Below are 15832 nucleotides of genomic sequence, written 5' to 3'. Positions count from 1 at the left end.
TCTTTGGGGGACAAACCGTCGACAAGATCAATTCTGCAGCCTTAACCTGCAGCACTGCTCGCTGACAGACAACTTCAGAGACCGTTTGACTTTTTATTTTTACTGTGAGACGGACAGCCCCTCTCCTCTGCTCTGCTCTGCTCTCCTCTCCCCTCCTCTCTCCTTCTCCCGCTCTCCAAGTGAACTTTATAGGGATGTTGTTATATCAGAGCATCCAGACAGCGCTCAAGTAAGTGGATGCGAAGAGTGAGCGACTTGACTGGAGAGACTCGGTCCTCTTCTTCCTCCTCTTCCTCTTCTTCTTCTGCTACTTTTTGTTCGGTTTAGTACCTTAAACGAGTGAAAAAAGAGAGGGAGTGTGTGTGCAGGAGAGAGAGAGAGAGAGAGAGAGAGAGAGAGAGAGAGAGAGAGAGAGAGAGAGAGAGAGTCGCACCGGTTTTTTGGAGCTACGCTTTCATGCCGTCAGTCTTGCGGACTCTGAGATGGACGTCAGATTTTATCCAGCTCCCCCTTCAAGCGTGGGTTCATGTACGTTACCGACTGACTCCGGTTTGGACTATTACCACTCCAACAAGGTAACGATTCCCTCTTACTTTACGAGCTCCGTAGTCCGTCAGACGTGCAGTCGGTGTTGGTGATGCAGGCGCACGGATACGTTGCACATGGTGGCTCATATATATGTATGATGAGAAAGTGCTGCACTTTTAGTTCCCTCAGGATGATTTTTTTTAAAGATTGAACTGAGTGTAAAGGCTGCATCATCGCTCAACTTTGTAGTTGTTTGTTTTTTTTAAAAAAAAAATCTCTGATGTGCGCAATCTTTGAAACAAGAGACACCTGTTCTGTGATCGTGCACGCTGGGTTTTTCCTTTATTTCCTTCATTGGGATTTGCGAACGTGTTCATGTGGTTTAAAGCTGTGGGTGCGTTGTTCTGTGGCTGTCCTGCGAGCTGAGTTGGAGCGCACCACTCTCTCCAAGCGTGCTGGCGAATGCTCCCTCTTAACGAACTGGACACAGAATGCATATGTGCCCGTTTTTTTTTTCTTTCCCTCCCTTAAAACTGAATACATGTGAACCAGCAAACTGTCCCCTACATAATTTAGACCTTGGCGAGCCAACTACGGAAATCTTATCTGCTCCACGCAGGTTCCCACATGGGTCAGTGCACAATTAGTCCAATAAACATCTATCAAGATTGCGTCTGAATGTGATGCATGTTATGGGCTGTTTGTCATGCTGTTAGGTGTAAATCGTGCGGATTGCAGTCGACAAATTATCATATTCATCTGTCTTATTTTGCTCCATAAAAGTGTTTCCATGAAGAATATACTGTAGCTCACAGGTTTGGTTATCAACACCTTTTTGCGCATTCAGCCAATCTCATCAGTGCGCGCTTGATGAGTTTTTAGGAATTAATTATTCATCAGCGACCTATAAATAAATCACCCGCTGTTGCTTAAAATTCTAAAGGATGAAATATTGGTATTTATTCATCACGGTCTTTGTGACGTTGCGAATGGCACATGCGTTTTTACGCACGGAATCGTGTCCAGTTTTGCTAAAAAACCTTTTTGAGACACTTTGGTAAAGTGAGGTGGAAATAATTGCCATCAAAGATTAATAACTGACAAGCTTCTTTTACAATATACGTTTGCATCATCACCCTTTTTTATCCAAGGCTCCTGAATTATGCATTTACTGATATTTCTCTTTTAATGTCATGGGGCCTACTGGCTGTATGGAGATCACTTTTTCACTGCTCCGCTCTTCCCATGTGCTGCACACCGGTGCTGACTCTTTGCTTTACTGATAAAAGGTTTTGCATTTAGACAAATGGCAAATGGACAAACCTCCCAAATAGTCACAAGCAACAAGGCTGTTTTCTTTTTTTCTTTTCATGTGGTCAAGGCAAAAACTTGTGTAAACATTTGGCAGAGCAAGAAGAAGGCATTGTACCGGCAGCCATTCAAATGGGTTTGCTTGCCTTAGCACCTGGAGGGAAGCCAGCGGGCAGTTAACATTTGCTGATGACAAAGTGAAACATTATAGCACTGTGCAATATTTGAATTGTTAATCTCCCCTGTTCATACACACAGTCACCTGTACGTATACATGAACAACACACGGCGGTCAGTAGCACACACACACAGGGACACACACACACACTCCCACACTCCCTTGCAGAGAGGTTTGAATTACAATACATGAGTGCTTTACGTCGACTACAGTCATTCGTTAACCCCTAACCTGCTGTAACACCAACTGACCCTGAGTGTGACGTTAACCTTAAACCATGTCTTAAATAAGCCCATTCATTAAGTGAGCACCGGCTAAATACTCTCACATAGAAGGGGTTTTGTAATCTTTCCGTCCTTGTGGTAAAGTCACGATGTTCACACACACATAAGAATACACACGGTAGCTGCAGATGTATATTTCAGATCTCAGGGGGGCTTGGCTCTCTGACCGAGGTCGTCACTCAGGTCTTGTAGTGCTAACACAATCAACTGTTCTTGTTGTCATGATTCAGAGAGCGTATGGGTTGTTGGTCCCGGTAGGAAGCAGGTTTAAGTTTCAAGGACAGAATCGTATAACATTGTCATTACTAAAGTAACAGCTGTGACTAAGATGTAAAGTGACATATTATCTGCGCTGCGCCGCCGCTGCTGCTGCTGCTGCTACACATAACTGTTGAATAATGATACAGCCGCTTTATATGAGGTTTTGGCAATAGTTCATCTTAATGACACCTTTCATTTCAGGAGCAGGATGGAGTTGACCTGCTGGCGTGGCACTGTGTAAGCAGCAGTGGTCCAATGCTACGTCACCTGCAGGTGTTAACGGGGAAGCTTGCAAGGATGACAAAAAATGATTTAGTTATTTTTAATCTCACAGCCATTATGTAGTCTGTCATGGCTGTGGCATGAATCATTTTTTCTCTGGAAATTGAAAAGATGACTGTAAGTTTTTGATTTTTGCATTCAGCAGCAGTAACTATGAACCAAACTCATGAATAGTGATAAATAATCTCTATTCTAAAAGCGGTGCACATGGTGGGAATGAACTAGGGTTGCAATGGTTTCAGATTTTCTCGATACAATAACCATCTGGGAACATTTTTTTCCTCTTCTTAGTAGTATTGGTACATGTAGTATTAGTATTATCAGTTCCAATGACCCTAAAAGGAATGATAATAGATGTTTTTTTTGGTTGAACAATCGCTTTATAATAATGTCACAAAATATTCTGTGCTTACAGACATGAAACTTGATATGAGCTTAAAATATGAATATTTTTAAAGATGCAATATGTAAGATTTTGCCACCAGATTTAGCTGCTGTTAGCTAGTTAGCTCAGTTAACCGGGTCTGGATTGGGAGCTTGGGGCACCAGGGAAATGTTGATTTTTACACAGCTAGCTGGTTAGCATGCTATCAGCAGTAGATATCTCTGCATAGATGTCATAATGTCAAAACTATGTTCAAATGTTTTTTTTTAATTAAAATTCTTAGATATTGCATCTTTAATAACACTAATATGACAGAAATTAAATAATGTAGATAAGGAAACGTACACGGTACAATAACAGTCAGTTTTCATACTTCGGTATACAGCTGCAGCCCCAGTATGAACAGACTCAGAGGTCTCATAACCTCTCATTCGAGACCTCCTGGAAGGTGTTGATTCACCATCATTTACACATAAAGCGGGCAGGATATATATAGAGCTTGTGTGAAACTCACTAGTGTCTTTATGCATAACTGTACTGTACAAAAGTCACAAACCAGGAAGTGAGCACAATGCTAAGTGGGACAGTCCATATTTAAAAAGCCCATCACTTCCTGTTATACTGGTGTACATTCAAACACATCTATTTTTGAGAGTGACGATTAGGTTTTATGAGAATTACTTGTTGTGTGTGAGCGTTTGCGTGCACTTGGACCTGTAGTCTCACTCTGTTTTCTACCTGAAAGGGTTAATAATTTAGGAACGTAAAGAATGTGTAAGCTGAAACTGGTTCGAGCTGATTGGCCACATTCAGGCTGATGATTGATTGATGCATGCCAGGAATATGGATCACGCTGACAGGATCAGTCAATACCACAAATCTATGAGTGCACTTGACCTTTTGGATTTAGGCATTGTGGTTTTTCCTGTAATTAGACCTTAAAAATCAACAAAATACAGTATGTTACCACCAGTAATGTTGATCGATGATTGTCTAATGCTCTTTATACTTTTTGCTTTTTCAAAACCAAAATTCACGATCAAAACGCAAAACAAGAAGGAGATTATGCACGACAGAAAAAGCCATTGTGCTTCTCCACATTTCATTGTAAATTCCTTGATAAAACAACCTGTTCGTCCACATTTTCAGAACAACGCAAAGACACAGCATGAGAAGAAGCATCGATTTGTATTTTGCTATGAACCCCACGGCTCTGTTGCTCTTCTCAACTCCATCCAACTTGCATTGTCCTGCACTTGCACAATCACCGTGAGTCATCTTTACTTTTCGCCCAAGATTTCTCCTAATCTTTTTGAAGCCTCTCTGTATCTTTCCTCGCTGAGTGGGAGGCTTGTTTGTTCAGCGTACACTCAGCTGTGTATACCAGCGCTGAAGGCCACTTCTTCGCAAATGCCTGTTTTAGCGGGAGACTATTTGTCAAATGCATTATGACTTGTGCATACCCCCAGGCAGAATCACTCCGGTGAAATGAAGTTGGATAGATTACTGTAGCTGTTCCACTTTCTCCTCATCCCTCTTCCCTCTAACAACACGGTGCCCAAGAGAGAGGCTCTCATGTAATTATACTGTAGTTATACTGTAGGTTTATAATCCAATGGTTTGCAGATGTTATTCTTTACATAGTTGCAGTCTGTTCCAAGTTACTGTACGTTATTTATACATGCCGAACCCGTTTTCACTGCAGTGCGGAGCAAACACTTTATTGATACACACTTTGTGCAGTGCGAGTACATCCAGATATCTCAAGCAAAGCATCACTGTGTTTGAGTATTAGTGTATGCATGCGTGCATGCGTGCGTGCGATGCATATGTAATTGCTTATATACCTTAAGGCGTGATGTATGAAACATCTTTAACAAGATAACCCTCATTTACAGTACACATTAATCCAGGTTTCACCACATGTTCTGCTTTGTGGTACATCTTTATACAAGCGCGAGTAACGAGCAGCTGACATTTGTCCAGCCAAAGAGCAATGAGGCAGGCTTTTTGCAGAGCACGTACCACCCCTTTTCAAGTGGTCCGCTCCATTTCCACCACTATCCAAATCACTGTATTAGTCATGGGCTACTTCAAAGTATGGACAGGCGAAAATATTTTTCCATGTTGAATACTCAGAATGTTTTTTTGTTTTTTTTCCTGCCCTCTTCAAAACATGACCGTAATAGAAACAGAAAAAGAAAAGAGTTATTCCAGCAGTACCTCATTCTGTACACAGAGAAAAGTTAATTACATGGAGGCAAGCATTCTTGGGTCGACAGCGTGGACTTGGGGTTTTTCATTGTGCCCATTCATAACATTCTGCTGACTGGCCAGTCCGAGTTGCAATATCCCAACCGTTCTCACTGGGAAAACGTTAACCCATGCGTGCCTCTTGTGCACACCAGAGGGGGGAAAAAAAAAACTCAAACTAAAGCCGCTGGAGCTGGGAATACTCAAAAGTGGAGAGTTTATTGTTCTAATGCAGTTCCAGCAAGTTAACCCTGAGCAAATAATAGATAACACAAAATGGAGTCATGGAATGAACATTATTTTTTTTGCATTTAAAAAAAAAAAAACCTCAAACAGTCTACTTTGTGAAGTTATTTTGTTGGTCTAACCACTTCCTGGCACTATTCATAATCAAGTCTTTCTGCCTCCCCACCCTCTCCCCCCTCTCTGTGTCTGACTCGTTCTCTCATTTACCTTCCCAGCAGCAAAGTCAAAAGGTTATGGAGGGAAGCCGGATCGCCTGGGGCTGATTGTGTCTTTGAGTTAATGATAAGTAGCTACAGTGTTATTCTCTGGAGCAGTGGGGCTGAGATTGCGCTCCGTGCTAACACCATTACAGTAGGAGAGAACTGCATTTATGAACACTTTTTTTTTTGATCACTTGTTTTAAAACACAGGAGGGACTGTGTTGAGTACATTTTGGAGTATAATGAAGCGGATGAATTGTGGTTTAAGTGAGCTGCGCACAGAACTGTTTATGTTTATTCACCTGTGTTACAGCATAGTTACAACACAGGAAATATCCTCATGTTGGCACCACCACATCAATGATATTGTAGTTTTTTATTCTGCAGCTGCACCGTACGTCACATTTCACGGGGTATTTGAGGACAGCAATCGAGTGTTTGCTCGGGCCGACTATCCATAACAGGGATTTACCACCCTTTAGTTTAACCTACAGGATAGCGAAGGTGACAAAGCCTCAACCAGACTCTGCAGCACTCCCGTTGCTCTGCTGCTCTGTACTTTATAATCTAGACCAGACATGACTCAGAGCTACTAGAGGTGTTAAGAGGGTCATAAGTCATGTATGGCCGAAAATAGATAGTATAGTTTATCCTGCCTGGTTAGCTACTTAATCACCTAGGTCCATAGAAACAGGCTATTTATGTCGATGATTGATTGCATTAACTGCCAAGAATTCAGCCATGACAGTGCATTTTTAAAAACTCTTCCCAATATACTTTTGTGATATACTACTGCTATCCAAATCATTTCTGTGCTGCCATCACATCGCAATCTATCAGCCAGGAAGTTGGTTTATTAGAAAAAAGTCGCCGGACTGCTTTTCAGGACGAGACTGATAGCGGGGTTTTCATGCGTGGCAAACTGTAACGCAGCGCTAAACACAGCCACGTCACAAGATGTCAGAGTGATTCCAGTTTTGACGTTGATCGCGAATCGAAGCGGCCCCGGCCCCAGACTCGTGCCCCTCATTAAACCACATTAACCCTAATTATCGTCACTGCAACCTTGAAACCTAGATACTACAGTCGGGCTTGACTCCTGGCTCCTCAGCTGGATGTTTGGGTGTGCGTTTCATCCCCTCGACTTGTGTAAAGGGGCTGAATGTGCCAAGGCGTTTTAAACTGTCTTCACCTCGGGAGGTTCCTCGGTAGCAATAGCCCAGCCTTTCTGTCTGTACGTCTGTCTGTACGTCTGTCTGTCTGTCTACCCCACCGCCCAGTTTCCTTGTGCTGTTTTATATTCGCTTCTTGATTGCTTGGGGGATGGGGTGCTGGAATAGCATTTGAGAGGTTAGTGCAGGGAGAGGGGGGGGTGGCGGGGGTGAACAGATTCAGGGTGTGTGTAAAGAGAGAGAGAGAGAGAGAGAGAGAGAGAGAGAAGGGGCTGTAGATGGAGGGAAAATGGAGAGAGATTTTTAGGGGGTACTTTATTTTTCAGCTCGCCATTGAGTCTGTAATGTCATTCAACGATGTGGAAACCAAAATGAGCCTTGCCACCAGATGTGTTCCAGTCCAGATAGCGACTTGAAAGACAGACGTTTATTGTTTTAGTGCATTTGGTGTGGTTCAAACCCAAACTGCATGAAATGCTGATTGATGGATTTCACTAATGAATGTGTGTGTGTGTGTGTAAGAGAGGGAAGGAGAGAGAGAGAGAGAGAGAGGGAGAGAGAGGGAGAGGCATCTGCTTCATGTGATTTATTTAACCATTTCTTTGCTCTGTCTGCTGACAAGACGGGGTGTATTTCACTGTGCTACAGTTGCATTTCAAAGCAGATTCATTGTCTTGTCTATCAGCACATGTGTAGTAACACAACCATATTTAGTAATGCTCCCCTTTGATATCTGCAGAATGCGGCCTTGATATTCCTATAAAGCATATAGACCAACATAATACGTGTAACAGGCTTCAGTAGAGATAAGTATGGTAAACATTCTTAGCAGCAAGACAGCATCTGATAGAGTAGGATCTGTTTTTTGTTAGAACAATAAGACAAAGTCAATATTAACACTCAGACTGCCGTGACCTTCCGTTATGCAACTTTATAGCTCTGGTTCACCAAGGGCAACAAGCAAACTTATTGTTGATGCTGACATTTAGCATCATCCACATGCATGTGGTTTAGACTGTGGGTCAGGAAGTGCGCAGCGCTCTCTTTTTGCAACAGTTTTAGCATCCCTACTGTGAACCGTGTGTCCTTAATTACCATAAAGTAACATTTTTTTTTTGCCGCCTTTGTGTGACAATTGAGGTATCAGCCCGCCAACATAGACGCAACAAAAGACAAAACATTTCCAATTCCCTCCGAACAAGAAAGCTGATCTTCATTAGGATAATTGCTTCATTTCATTTATAAACAAACAGGCCACAAAGTGATTATTCTAGATGCTGAGAGATTATGAGTGCAGTTTATTGGCCTTGGCAGATTTGTGCAAAGCAGGCTTTGGTACATAAATTAGCGTAATCATTGTATGAGAAACCCATATCAACATTTCACATAAGCACAGACGGAGCTCAACATCTCTGACTTTCACACTCGCCGCTCTGCAGAGAGATCTCACAGTTCATCCGACAATTTGTTTTTCATTTCATCTCTCTGCGGATGGTATATTACAGCCTATGTTTTTGGTACTGTATGATCTGCCGTGCTCTGCGTGAAATGGTGCGAGAATGCCGTTTAGTCTATGAGCAGGAAATGAAACACTAAGGAGAGGAAGGAGTGAAGGAGAAGGGGGGTAAGGGAGATTTCTGGGCACTTTGGCAGGTCAGAGTGAGGTAGTTTTGACAGGTTGTGGACTTAGATCTACCTTGGATATTACAGAATTGTAAGGAACAGTAATCTTAGCAACATTTAGTATGTCTGTGCAGGCAGCGAGTCATCCATCAAAAGGAAAGAGCAGGAATTCATCATCAGCTTGTTGTCATTCGCTACTTGTTGTATTGAGGGTTTGTTGTATAAAATGTTGGAGTGACAGCTGATCCAGGTGCAGGTTGTAATGTGTTACGTTAAATAAAACAGAGCTGCAACGAGGAGATTTGTCGATTGAAAGAAAATGAATCGCCAACTATTACGATAATCGATTCATTGTTTCAGTCATTTTACAAGCAAACATTTTGAATATTTACTGGTTCCGGCTTCTTAAATGTAAGGATTTCCTGCTTTTCTTTGTCTTAATGTAAAGAGTCTTTGGGTTTTGTGTTAGGACTGTTAGGACATAAATAGAAATTTGAAGACATCACTTTGGGCTCTGGGAAATTGTGATTGTTGAATGGAAGGTCTGCTGTATTAAATACAGGACTGACAGCTGATCCAGGTAAAGGCTGTAAAGTTTTAGATTATATAAGAGGCACGGGGAGGGAAGGGAATTTGCCAGTCGGAGATTTGCTGGCATTTCAATCCCCCGGCTCCACTCCTGATGGGCGTTTCCTCAGGGAGTAGGATCCGACAGATTCCATAGGATGAATGTATAAAAACACTGATAAACATAGTGTCTGCGCGCTGTGGAAGAATGCAGCTGTCGGGTGTATTAAGAGAGGTTCGCAACATGGGCAAACATGAACAGTTGTCTTAGCTTCCTGAGGCATGTCCTGTGCAAACAGAACTGGAGATGGCTGGTTCAGGTCCACACTCAGAGACCATGGGCCCACTGAGTACACACACACACACACACACACACACACACACACACACACACACACACACACACACACACACACACACACACACACACACAGAGACACCACAGGTAGACACACACACGTACATGAAGATCCAAGCGTGTCTGCACTCGCATAGCATAAATAAACGCGCACACACGTGTGAGCGCACAAACCACAGAAATGCTGTCGTGTTGTTGTGGAGCAACAGTGTGACCCACTGCTGGAGTGGTTACTGTGCTTTATAGTATACTTAAATATAATTATAGATTATACTGGATTATTACAATCCTGGGACGTGTGTATTCAATTGACTCAAAAGTTAAGTACACTTTATTTGTTGGACTGTTTAGCGTTCACACTTTTAGTTGTTTCCTTCTCAAATTGTCACTTTACGAATCCTGCTCCTTAAGAAAACGAGTCAAGTGTGGGAATAACCTCAACACACGGTGACATTGTTCATGATAAAGCCTGATTAAACTTCTGAAACAAGTGTCGTACTAAATGCTTTTTGTCAATAGATCATGTTGGAGACACTCTAGGATCGCACAGGAAGTTAGTTGGCTGGTTAGGCCACCAGGGACTGGTCCCCTTTCGTGTGCTGTTTGCTTCTGTGCCAAGTGTGTGTGTGTGTTTGTGTGTGTATGTGTGTGTGTGTGTGACTCCCTTCCCTATCACTACAAACCCACAGTCCCCCCAGGCCCCATTTTGCCTCTGTCTAGTAAACCACCTCTGGCACTTTCGGGCTTTGTTCATAATATTTTCATTGTAGCTTTTCCTTACTTTCCAGGAATTTAATTCGCTGTATGTTGATAAATTTTTGCTACGCCTTTTTTTTCAATGAGGACCCAAGATAACGGCGTCAAACGAGAGCACTTAATCTCATAGGAGAACAGCACCCTGTACTTAAATGTAGATGTGATATACTGCAATATTGCTTCCTTTCAGCTTTACCCTGTCCTTTTGAAATCCACACACACATGCAGACGAATGCTTCAACTGGAGCTTGATATTAGAGTTAGCTTGAATTCTGTACCGTGTGTAGGGCTAAATTATATTATTTATTTATTATTCATGAATTATTGTGGGGCATTCTGTTTCGCATTGCTGCATGTCCACTGCACTCCTTTCCTTTGCAGTAGTATGCTTTCGTCAGTCCAATCAAGCTAGCGGCTGCTTGGATTTTGATGCGCTCATATTTTACATAACTACTAAACAAAAATGACCTGATTATACACTTCATGTATTTTTAAACTATTCAGACATTTATTTTTATTGATTGTTTCTCAGTTGAATAATATTTAAAGCAGCTATAAAGAACTTTCGATTAGTTGATTCTGGCGCCCCCTGTGGACAAAGGTGCCACGAGCACCATCGCCTCAGTGATCGTCTTGATCAGGCTAGCCTCTGCATTTGTTTTGAAAGCGTGTGAAAGAAAGCAGCAACCTAATTTTAACACTACTTTTTTTTGTTAAACAGAGCAGTTAGCGGGATGCATAGCGATGAGGTTATGTATCTATTTGTGGCTATGTATGAACAATAACTATAATTAAATTAAACTAAACTATAAAGAAATAGAAATAGATATTTATAATCAGTCAAAAACTTTGAAAGTTCACCGCAAACCACTGTTAAACAGACGAGCTCAATAGATGCCTGATGTTTCCAAAGTCAATGAGAAATCATGTTAAATAATCGAAACCTCAGTATTGACCACGATAATTGTGATTATGATTTTTTTTCCATAACGGAGCTGCCCTCACCCTCGGTATATTGTTAATCGACCTACAGTAGCTGCTTCAGGTCTGCTTTGGGCTTCAGTGTGTTGATTGGTATGTGATGTGTTGGTGCAGCTGAAAGAGAGTGTGTTCACTGTGCAAACACAGCATTGCTGGCTCTCCTGGTTTCACTTAATCTTTGACACAAAGGCACTGGCATGTGGCTGGGCTCTCAGACAGATTCAGTGACAGAGTGGGAGAGAGAGAGAGAGAGAGAGAGACTGTGACTATGTTAGTTGTGGGACTATGTGTACATAAATAGCAGGATAATTGCGTAAAAGGTCTCACATCTTAAAGCTTTTACATTTATTTATTTTTTCTGTTTTATTCTATCCAGACAGGAAGATTACTTTTTTCGGGGATTTCTGTTGGCCTTGAACGTCACCGTCAGTTATTAGGATTTCCTGAGGCAAACACAGCATCGTGTGACTGATGCCATGCCTTGTACTTTGGTCACCTCAGGACCTTATTCTGGGTTGTAGTAGAAGTTCAGACTACTGCCAGTCTGGATGGATGATTTATTTGCCTGCCATCCCATAATTACCCACCGGGTAGATGGGAGGACCTCTCTAAGATGGTAGTTTTTCTTTGCAGTTAAAGAGAAAAAGCCACAGAGTCTTTGGCAGTAAGCTTTTTGAAAAGATCTTTTGATGTTTTATCAAGCAATGAAACATTAATCATCTCTGAAATGATGGAAATGCTTTAGCAGACGTTTAAAAAATTGAAAATATTTATTTTTTTTCCAATTTGTCGTGTTGTGTGGAGTTGTTTTCTTAATTACCGCAGTCCTGCTTGTTTGTACCAAAATGTTACCTCCTGGCACTGCAGCCTGTTTACAAAGTTTGATACCTTTCAGATACATTCAGATATGTATCGAATGAATATTTTCACATCAAAAGGACTGTTTGTGTGTTCTTTGGACACGACTCGAGGCTGGAAGAATGAATCCGAAATGAAAAGCGGTGACCTCCCATCAGACTTTGACAGGATTTTGCTGACACCAGTCACGGGTAATCACCATCTTCTTGGCAGGAGACAGGCGTTAGCTCTTTCTAGATATTCTCCACCTAATATTCTTTTAATTGACTTCAGAGAAACTGTATCAGGACGTGCTGATGAAGTTACAAATTGGCTAAAGCAGCTCATTCCGCGAGCCAGATCTCCTTGTTCCTTTTGGTTTGGTTTGTTGTACTTTCTGCTGCTCCGCATAATGACGAGGGTGGAAGAGTGGAAGATTTCAATTACTCAGAGAAAGTCAAGGAGGTTGTTGAAGTTTGAGAAATACAACACGGGCTGGTTGCTATGTGGAGATTGTGCCCATTTGGAATGTAATTAAATTGGTTTGGCTGCATGCCAGTGAAAAAAAAAAATACATTCCTTTTTCTCTCATCTCAAATGAAAATGTATAGAGTGTTATGCTGAAAAATACCTGGAGGGAACAGTAGGCTGTTGAATATTTGTAATACAGCGAGCACTGTGCAGTCGAAATGAGTTTTGAGATGAGTTATCCGTTGTGGTTTCCCCTTTGACATTTCAAAGGTATGCAGCTTTTGAACCATGGATTTACTGTAATCTATTCTTTTCCTATTATTGATGTGTGGTTGAGTTATAAACTGTAAATTGGCTTCTCTGCCATTTTACCGGCTGTGCCATATCAGAAACCACGAGGCCACGGTGCAGAAAGAGGCTTTGTAATAATGTTTATATAGTCACTTGTAAACCCCAGTTGTTGGTCTTTGTCTACATATGAAACTGTACAAGACCGCTGTTTACCATATAGAGTGTGTGAATGTTTCTCCAGCCCCTCCACACTCTGCAGACGAACCATCCTGAGAGAACAACAGACTTTAGTAGCCCTGCTAATTTCAGATTAATGACGAGAGATGTTCTCACACCATCTTCCTCTTCTGAACACCGATTCCCAGCATGAGCTTGTGTGTCGGCCGATGCTGATATCAGTGCATTGAAATAATCTCTATATATTCTTATTTTTTAATAGTTGTACACTACTAACCCTGTATGGATGTGACATGATTGTTATCATTGCTGTGCAGCCTGGCTCAGGTTGAACCCAACATGAACAGCTGCATACAGAAAATGAAAGCCATACAACTTTCTTCTACTCTCTAGTTTGACAGCAAGTCATAACTGTAATGATAATAATAATAATAAACTAAAATTTCACTTAGTAGAGTTCATACATGCACCAAGTTTCCAACAGTCTAAATCCGCCTGATTTTTTCCATCAACATCCGCGCTTTACTCCCTCATTGCAGAAAATGTGTGTATATCAGCCGGTATATCGTGATCCGAAATCTTTACATGCCAATATCGACATCAGCATTGGCCCCCAAAATCAAGTGTTGGCCGGGCCCTAGTCGAAGGTGAAGAAGCATTGAGGCTGCTGCAGAAAGTATGGATATTGAGGAACTGCATTTCATGGCGTAATGGTACTGTTCACATTGTGGTTGTATCTCAAAGTCTTCCAATCTTCTCACCTACAGTATACTATACTACTCTGTACCACTAGAAATATAGTATAACCTGGTCTTAGATTGATAAAAGGTCTGAAACAAAACATGTATTCTTATCTATCATGACTAACAGATTGGTAAACAGATAGTGTAAGGAAAACCTACTGTGTTATCACTTCCTTCCTCTTAGCTGTGCAAAGACCAACAATAATTGACATTTGAGGTTGTTTTGGCTCTCAGAAAGTACAAAGTGATCTTCCTCTTCTTCGAATGACCTAGAGATAGTATGAACCACAGAAAAGAAAACAGTCCTCAGATTTGTGTCAGAGTTTGTTTGTTTTTTTTTACGGGGAGAAGACTTTCACAGTTTTATTCCAAGCATTTTTAAGGCTAAATAATAATAACAGCAATTTCAGAGCAGTCACAACAGTGTGAAAAGGCCCTTACAATTGTATTGTGAGAGAAATGGAGAGAGAGAGAGATAGAGGGACAGAAAGAGGAACCAGTAGATAAATTCAGAACCATAAATGTGAGCTGTTGGGTTGTTGTGTGTTTGTTGTGGGGTATTAAAAAAAAAAAAAAATCCAGCTGCCTCTGATCCACTGTTGCCTGATCTGCAAATGGATCGAGCTGCCCGGCCGAGCCGTTCTTACAAAATCAGCCTGGCATGGCGTTATAATAGCTTTTCCTTGTACGTGTCCTGTCAAATCAACTTAGCCTCTTCGGGTGCTATTTTAGTGTTAGTCACACAGTCGATAGAGGAAACTACAAGTCCTGTGTGTGTCGCCGCCCGTCCCCAGAGAGCTCATGGAAATATACTTCTATGTCCAGTGCCACAATGCCATCATTTGCACTTTGGGAGAGTGCTCTTTTAAATCAGATGCGTGGAGCGAGTGAGAGAGAGAGGTGCTGAGATGATGAGCTAATTAGTGGGGTCTACCACTGTAGCGCTAATGACTGTTTGCGGGGTTTGTGGCTGCTGTCGCATGCATGTGTGTGTGCTCGCGCCACACGGTTGATTTTCAGTCAGAGGCTTAATCCAACATCCACATGACAAAGCCTGCTAAGTGAATCAAAAAGCTGTGTATCAGTGGAAACAAGGCTCCTCGGTCTCCTCAATGGAGCTGCACAGATAGAGCGAATGGGCACAGACGCATGCCAGTACACCTCCAGGGCATTGATTGTGGGCCATAATGCTTTCATGTGCCTCTCCTGCCTATGTTGAATGTAAACTCACATCTCAATGAAGGCGTAGGTTCTTTCTTCATGTTGTCCAACGTGCGTGCGCATCGCCAGATCGGTTGATGTGAGAGGGTGTGAGAAAAAAAGCGTGTGAATGTGTGCGTGTGAAACGAGACTTAAGGATACACCACGAAGCCGTAAAGTGATGTAGGTTTCTACTGTTACAGCCTTGTTCTCGTGCAAGAAACTAGAAAAGAAACATCTCACAAAGAGGAAGAGGAGATGAAGAGATACAGCTTTATCTGGCAGGCAGAGAAAGAAAGAGGCCTCACGAGCAATTCTGCGAACTTACGGAAAACAAAAGAAAAGATTGAGTGGAATAGAATTGAATAGATTTATAACAGACACAACATGCACACAAACCGAGACCGAGTCCTCTTTCCCAGGCCCGCGTGCGCTGACAGGACACCAGCTCTCACTTTCATTTGTGCTCACACTCACTGTTATTTTCATTACAGCAGAGTGATTGTTGTCCAACGTCAGACATCAGTGTTCCTACCACAGAGCGAGTGTCACATGGTAGTTCTCACGATGAATGTCAGTGAAGTTCAGAATGAGTTGGAAAACATTACGCACTGGTTAAAACTTTGGTTAATGTCATGTAAAGTTTGATGTCATGGTGCAGCTGACTTATTGATTTGACGACAAATGGCAACAATTTTGATGACTGATTAATAGTTTTTAAGCTTTTA

At 41.9% G+C, this 15832-nt stretch overlaps 1 protein-coding gene across 2 annotated transcripts in view; it reads left to right on the top strand.

Moving 5' to 3' along the window:
* The first annotated feature begins 455 nt into the window (after window positions 1-455).
* tox2 (TOX high mobility group box family member 2) overlaps window positions 456-15832 on the top strand; it is a 111281-nt gene continuing 95904 nt past the window's right edge. For both annotated transcript variants that reach the window (XM_073468402.1, XM_073468400.1), the window contains exon 1: window positions 456-575. In XM_073468402.1, the coding sequence (XP_073324503.1) occupies window positions 483-575 (93 nt within the window). In that variant the 5' untranslated portion in view covers window positions 456-482. The remainder of the gene's footprint in view (window positions 576-15832) is intronic.

This window comes from Pagrus major, chromosome 6 (genome assembly GCF_040436345.1).
Source record: "Pagrus major chromosome 6, Pma_NU_1.0".
NCBI lineage: Eukaryota > Metazoa > Chordata > Actinopteri > Spariformes > Sparidae > Pagrus > Pagrus major.
The sequence above is the reverse complement of the archived record's forward strand: the minus strand, read 5'-3'. Positions and strand labels throughout refer to the sequence as shown.